The sequence below is a fragment of the Orycteropus afer genome, unplaced genomic scaffold, assembly GCF_000298275.1.
Source record: "Orycteropus afer afer isolate SDZICR_OR568_19922 unplaced genomic scaffold, OryAfe1.0 scaffold00539, whole genome shotgun sequence".
NCBI lineage: Eukaryota > Metazoa > Chordata > Mammalia > Tubulidentata > Orycteropodidae > Orycteropus > Orycteropus afer.
Window position 1 is genome coordinate 751,499 of NW_006922126.1, and position 7,937 is coordinate 759,435.

The 7,937-nt window shown below is 48.1% G+C and overlaps 1 protein-coding gene across 1 annotated transcript in view; it reads right to left on the reverse strand.

The window, feature by feature from the left end:
- Positions 1-7,937, reverse strand: part of GAK (cyclin G associated kinase) — a 140,798-nt gene that overhangs the window by 113,803 nt on the left and 19,058 nt on the right. The window contains exons 2-3 of the mRNA XM_007955764.1: positions 1,185-1,246; positions 153-212 (exon numbers count right to left, since the gene is read on the reverse strand). Coding sequence (XP_007953955.1) covers positions 153-212; positions 1,185-1,246 — 122 coding nt within the window. The remainder of the gene's footprint in view (positions 1-152; positions 213-1,184; positions 1,247-7,937) is intronic.

Genomic DNA, 7,937 nt, shown 5'->3' on the forward strand with positions numbered 1-7,937 from the left:
TTCCCAACGTGTCAATCTCCTCATGCTACCATGGGAACGGGGAAGGACCGCCCTCTCAACCTGGACTACTCCACAGAAGCGCCTCCCAGCAGGTGGAACCCCTGCACCCCTTGAGCAGCAACAGGTCCTCCCAGACCTTCAGGAAAGGATACCATGAAACAGACTTCTTGAATGATGGCTCTGTTCTTCTCCTCTTCGTTGGACAACAGCCTCTGTTATCAGGAAACCACACACAGTGAAAAGACCAAACACTGTTTATTCTGCAGGCTACATGAAGCCCAGCTCAGGCAGAAACACCCGAGACGGCAGACACGGTGCCCGTGAGCGTGAAAACCTGCAAAGCTGCATTTTAACATCTGAGCTGTGTGAAAACCTGACAGAAGGTTAACAAAACGAAAATAAACAAACAAAAATCCCGCTGCCACTGAGTCGATTCCGACTCATAGTTACCCTTAAAATAGGCCCTCTGGATCCAAGGACACAAGACAGACTCAGAGTAGCCTTTTCTGCGCGGAGACCAAGACAAACAAGGGCCATGAGTGCACACGTGGAGAGGGATGGGGCTCCACTCCGGATCCCCAAAATACACAAAGGGCCACTCGCCAGGACCAGTCCCCTCACCCCTGGTCAGGGAACCCTGCACAACATGTCTGAGGTCTCTCTGCCTACAGCGAGCTGGGCCCCCTCTACCATATCTCAGAACCCAGCCCCAGCACCCCAGGGTGGGCTCAATACCCCCACCATGACCCTATTTATAGATACTCTGTGCCATGCATGTTTTACACAAGTGGCTTTTAAACTCCTTGTAGTCAAGGAACCTTTCTTTCTCTGACACACAGAAACTTACAGAGGGCGGAAAGGCAGACACACCCCAGTGGGAGGGGGCTGCTCCCTGGAAAGGGCCACTCCACTGCCACTGCCCCACTCCCAGGGCCTGGCAGACGTGTCCCTGGGCAGCCTTGACCCCAAAGCTGGAAACTAGGGTGTCACAGTGGTCTCCGTGAGCACTGCGTGTAAGCCCACTGCTTCAGGACTCCAAGAAACAAATGCTACCTCCAAAGGACACAGCAAGTGAGCAAGAAACAGAAATAAAAGAAGAACACAGTTCTGAAACCATGGGCCTTCAGAGTTCCTTCAAAACAAACCAAACACCCACGTGGAAGTGTTAAATCAGTCCTCATTACCTTTAAAGCATAGTCTTTACCGCTCCCAAGATCCTGAGCTTCGTACACAAATGCAAACCCTCCTGAAAAACAAACACACACGGATCAATGCTGCGCTGAGGTTATGGAACATATTAAACTGAAAACGGGCTTTCGTGACATGGACCCCAAGGGCTTCTGCAGCTGCGGCCAAGGTCTGTGCTCGGCACCCACGGCCCAGTTCACGTGACACTGCTCGTCACGTGACACTGCTCCTCAAGCTCAGGCTCAGAGACAGGAAGGAAGGAAACCTAAGAACAGAGTCAGTGAAAGACGGGGAAGAAAGGGGAATACCAACAAAAGCAACGCCAGTTCTCTGAACACGAGTTAATGACACTGACTGATGCTCACTGGATTCATTAAGAGATTCAGAGAAAAACAACAAATGAGCAGTAATTGGAATGAAAAAGGGAACCAAAACCAAACTCACTGCCGTCAAGTTGATTCCAACTCACAGCAACCCCCATTGCGTTTCCAATCTTTAGGGAAGTCAGCTGCCTCATCTTCCTCCGGCAAAGCAGGCAGTGCGTTTGAACCACAGACCTTCATCTGGTTAGCAGCCAAATGCCTTACCCACCATACCACCAGAGAGAGCTCTGTGAAAAAGGGGCCATCACTACCCTAATGCTCGAAAGAGAAAAAGGCAATACGAGAAGACTTACGTAGGAATCAACTTCTCGGCAACTAACACCACAAATTACTATCCATCGTGGTGAGTTCAAACCTCCCACCTTTCTGCTAGCAGCCAAACACTTAGCCACTGCACCACGATGACTTCTTGGAGAGGAATTTACCCACAAAAAATTAAGGCACATATGCACACAAAGACTTACACATGTCCACAATGGCTTTATTCATAATCACCCAAAACTGGAAACAACTCAAGTGTCCATCAACAGGTAAATGAGCAAACTGCTCTCCACTCACAGAATGAACACACTCAGCAATGAAAAGACTGTGTTACATGCAACATGGTGACTCTCAAAATCATCGTGCTGAGTGAAAAAACCAAGATCAAACCCACTGCCACGAGTCAGTTCTGAATCACAGCGCCCCTAGAAGACAGAGTAGAACTGCCCCATAGCGTTTCCAAGGCTGTCAATCTTTATGGAAGGAAAACCCAAATCGAGTCGATTTTGACTCACAGCAGCCCTGTAAGATGGAACAGAATCGCCCCAGAGGGTTTCCAAGATTGTAAATCTGTACAAAAGCAGACTGCCTCATCTTTCTCCCATGGAGCGGCTGGTGGGTTCAAACTACCAACCTTTTTAGCTAGCAACCAAATGCTTTAACCACTGTACCACCAGAGTCAGGCAAAAAAAAGACTATTACATACATATTATTTCACTTAGAAAATAACTCTAGAAAATCTATAAATCTGTAGTTACAGAACACAGATCGGAGTTGCCTGGAAGCAGGTAGGAGAAACAGGAAGAAAGAAGTATAAAATGGTACAAGAAAATTTTGAAGATGATGGATATGTTTATGACCTTGATTTTAGTGATAGTTACAGGGGTATAAACACATGTCAAAACACTTCAGATATGTGCAGTTTGTGTTGTAACTGTGGTGGTTAAGTTTGTGTGTCAGCTTGGCTGGGCCTGGCTGAGCGGCAGGGCAGCTGGTGGTCGTTACTCCCCACGGTGGGACCTACCACAGGCAGCTGAGTCTTCTTGAAGCAAACAATAGCTTAGCTGACCCAGTCAAGAATGCCTGCCTTGGGCACTGGGCTCTTTTACAGACCTGTCTACGGGGGTCAAACTGACCCCAGCAACGCAGAAAGGTTCCACAGGACGCTCAGGGAGCAGTGAGCTTCTGCTAACGGGGAGAACGGCTGCGCAACCGGAAGGATGTCCTCAGAGCCACTGAACTCTACACGCAGACGCTGCGGGCTCGTGTGCGTTCCGCTGGTCTATTTTCAACAGTAACAAAAATAAGCGGTAAAAAAAAAAGTACATAAAATTAAAAAAAAAAAAAAAAGCCAATCCTAAAAGATGACATACAACATGGTTCCATTGAAAGAAACTCTCCTGAGATGACAAAGTTATAAAAGTAGAGACCGTATTTGTGGTTGCCACAGTTTAAGGAACTGGCAGTGGCTATACTAGGAGCTCTGGTGGCACAGTGGTTACAGCATTCGGCTGCTAACCAAAAGGTCAGTGGTTTGAACACACCAGGCTGAGTGTTTCCATCAAGATTTACAGCCTTGGAAACCCTACAGGCCAGCACAGTAGCTCTCAGGAAAAGGAAGACACGGAGAGGTGCACAAGAGTACAGACAGCAAAGTCGAATCACTGCACACACAATGTTGCATCATCAGTAACACCAACCGCTAATCTACAGGTAGATACATAGGCAGACAAGTATGGATAGGCCAGTGGGAATACACTCACAACCATGCACACGTTTGACAGACGATGTGTATACAGCACAGACAGCATATCTATGCATTTGTGCTACAAAAACCGTGCATGTGCAGTTTAAAGCTAACAGGAGGCAAAGTTAGGATCACCTCTTAGCCACAAACAAGCACCCTGAGGGACTGGGTCGCTGGGCCTGCAGGCTGGGAACCATGGTTGCAGCACAACATGGTATACAAAATACTGTTCTACATCTTTCTTCGGTGTGTAGCAAACAGGGTTTTCAAAGCTGTGAGCAGCCACCTAAGGGGCAACTATTGGTCTCTGTGTGTCCACAGCAAAGAAGAGTGAAGAACACAGAAACATCCAAAGGACTAACGGACCGTGGGAATCTCAGTCTATATGACCCTGAGACCAGAGGAACTAGATGGTACCCAGCTACCAACGCCAACCACTAGGAAAGGCATCAAACTTGGAGATCCTGTACAGAGTGGGAGAAAAATGTGAAGCAAAATTCAAAATCATAAAAAAGACCAGGCTTAAATGAGGAAGAGGAAGACATAGAGAGGTACATAGGAGGTACAGACAACAAAGATGAGCCCTTTTGCATGTATCGTACTGCATTGTCAGTGAAGGCAAAAACTGATCTATCTACAGGTGGACAGATGGGTGGACAGGCTGAACGATCAGGTATGCCTATGTGGGGGGGTGCATACCATGTTTATACATGTGTATCTGTATGAGCTATAAGAATTTCCAGGTGTACACTAGAGCAGAGGGAGCTCTGGTAGCATAGCGCCTAAGGCACTTGACTGCTAATCGAAGGCTGGCGGTGCAAACCCACCAGCCACTCCTTGGAAGGAAGATGGGGCAATCTACTTCCATAGTGATACTGCCTCGGAAACCCAAGGAAGGGTCACTATGAGTCAAGTCCGACTCGACGGCACATAACAACAACAGTAGAGCAGACAAGGGGCAAAGTTGTGGTGGCTTCTTGGCCATGGCCAGTTACCCAGAGGCAGCAAGTTTGGACCTACGGCCTTGGATGTTGGATGCTGGATGTTGCAAGGGGACATCAAGCTCAACTGGCATAACATACTACACAAAAACATTGTTCTACATTCTACTTTGCTGAGTAGGGACTGGGATCTTGCCAAAGGGGCAGGGAGGCCGCATCGCCTGACCTCCTCTAACCCCACAAGAAGACAGAATCACCATCAATAGCCCAAGGCCTATTCCTGTGAGGCCAAACATGCTGCCTCCCTTCAGCAGTTTCATCAACCCTGACACCAACTGTTCCTCCTGCAGCATCCACCACCTTTCTACTCAGGGTTCGATAATTTGCTGCCGTGGCCACACAGAACTCAGATTATGGGGTTTATTAGGGAAGCACCAGGCTACAATTCAAGTTCAGAAACAACGCTCAGTCTCTCTCAGGCCACCGTCTCTCAGCCCACAGTCTCTCTCAGTCTCTCTCCCAGCAGTACGTGTCTCTCAGTCTCTCTCCCAGCAGTGCGTGTCTCTCTCAGTCTCTCTCCCAGCAGTGCGTGTCTCTCGGTGTCTCTCTTTTAGCAATGTGCGTGTCTCTCGGTGTCTCTTTCTCAGCAGCACGTGGCTCTCAGGAGCGCATGGCTCTCAGCAGCACGTCCTTCTCCACCAGCAGTCAGAGAAACTTCTTCTGTCTCTAGGAGGTCTCCTTTTGAGCCCGGCAGAGTGGCCAAACTAACCAATCATAACATCAGAATTCTAAGCACCTGAGAGACAGCGCGAACTTCCCAGAACACTGCTTTGTGCCACTCTCAACAGAGATACCCCAGGTGGATAACTTTAACAATCAAGAGCTCCTCAGTTGTTCAGGGCAAATTCCACCGTGGAGTTTAAAAAGACCTACGGCTAGAAAAGCCATACCAGGTAATTTACTATACCGCAGATCTTAAAGCTTACAAGCAGCCATCTAGATCAACGATGGGTCTCTCTTTATCCAGAGCAAAGAAGAACAAAGAAAACCAATGACACAAGGAAACAATTAGTCCAAGGGACTGGTAGACCATGCAATCCTCATCCTATAGGACTATGAGACCAGAAGAACTAGATGGTGCCCGGCTACCGCTATCAACCACTTGGAGGGAGAGCAGTGCAGGAGACCCTGGATAGAGTGGGAGAACAATGTGGATCAAAACTCAAAATCATAAAAAGATCACGTTTGCTGGTGTCTGACGGAGCCCAGTGAGACCCCTGAGACTATGGCCCCTGGTTACCCTTCAGATCTAGAACTGAACTCATTCCTGTGGCTTCCAGCCAAACAACAGACAGGCATATGGGATGAACATTTACATTAGGTAGACACACTCCTTGGAACCATCAATCATGGGAGAACAGGACAGTGTTTGCACAGAGATGGGGGGGGGTAGGAGCGCATAGGAGGGAAGGACACAGGGAAGAAGTGGGAAGAGAGCTGTTACACTGTGGGGAATTGCAGTCATTTTCATGAAACAAAATGTGAATGGACTGTTGTATGGCTAATGAGCTTGCTCTGTAAACTTTCACCCAAATCACAATAAAAATTAAAAAAAGAAAAAGACCAGGCTTACTGTCTGGTAAGAGACTTGTGAAACTCCCAAGACTATGGCAATGAGTCACCCTTTGTGCCATGAACTGAACTTATTCCCCACAGGCAGGCCTACAAGCTGCACACCTACACCAGGTGTACACACCTTAGAACACGCAATCCCGGGAGAGCAGAAGGGCAGCGTCTGCACAGGGAGAAAGGCAGAGAGGCAGGAGCGCACAGGCCCGGAGGACCAGGAAAGGGCAACCACAGAGAGGAAGTGGGCGGGGAGCTACTACACGGCAGGGGATGTAACCAATGTCATAAAACTTGCATGAACTATGAAGGTAAAACCAGTCTGCTTTGTAAAATTCCACCCACAATTTATCAAGATAAAAAATTTAAAAAAGAAAAGAAAAGAAATCCTCCAGGGAAGTCCTACTCTGCCCTACAGGGTCACTAAGAGTGGGAAGTGACTTGGTTTTTATACAGGGACAGCCAGGAGCCTTGATACGTTCCATCTCGGGGACAGCCACCCTGCGGTGATGTTTTACTGCAGCTGCAGCTCCGTAAGAGGTGACCCCTGAGGGAAACGAGGCTAAGGGTCTCCATATCATTTCTCCCAGCTGCATGTGAATCCACAATTACTTCAAAACCTTAAATGATTTCACTCACAGCAACAGGCAAATCTACAGAGACCAAAGTTCATTAATGGTCACCACGGGTGGGAGGAAGGGGGAGCGGAGGAGCCGGTATCAGGGAAGGAGTGAGCTCCTGCTTACAGTGGAGGAGCATTTAGCATCAGTAACAGGAAATGGCCAGACAACATCATCAATGTAGTTGATGGCATGGAGTTACACACTGACAAAGTTCCAAGGTGAATGCTGAGTTATATACGTTTCTACAAAAGAACTGTAAGCGAGAATGGCCAGACTGTCTCACTGACTTTGGTCATGATGTCAGAAGGGACCGTTCCCTGGAGGAGAATGTCATGCTTGGTACCACGGGGGGCCAACGAAGGCCCTCCACGAGATGGACTGACACAGTGGCTACAACAGGCTCAGGTATAGCAAGGATCGCGAGGCTGGCACAGCAGTGGGCAGTGTCTCGTTCTGCTGTGCGTAGGGTCACTACGAGTCGGAGCCGACTCAACAGTGCATAACAGCGTCAACACAAAAGAAAAAAGGAAAAAAAAGAGCTGCAGCTGATACTGCCCAGGTACAACTAAACACCTCACAGGATTTGTGTCACTGGTTCAGAGGTTTAAGGTCATGGTTTTGTGGGACATTCCAACATTTCAATGGGCCAACATTGATTTTAACGTTTTTGTTCTACCTCCTAGTTCACGATGCAGTACCAGGGGTCTTAAACGCTTTCAAGTAACCATACAAGATACAACAATTGGCCTCTAGTCACCTGGAATAGCAGCGGAAGATGGAGGGTCAGGATTGGAGGAGGAACTAGAATATATGTCCAGTTGCCTACGTGAATTACTGCCTCCATTGCCATGAGAGCAGACAACCGTATGGTGCCCAGCTACCATTACTGAACAACTTGATCAAAGATTCTATAGACAGATCCTGAATGAGGGGAGGGGGGGTGAAACAAAACTTCAAAGTTTCACAGACTTCCTGGAGCCTTTGAGGCTGGATGACCCCCTGAAACTTAGGCCCGAGGTAGTCTTTAAACCTTAAACCAAAATTGTCCCCGGAAGTCGCCTTAAAGCAAATCACACCTTACCTTAATTAACAGAGAATGTACACCTTGGCCTCTGCGTCCTCTTAGAGAACCATCAACCCGAGATCAAACGGACCACAGCAGCTCGCC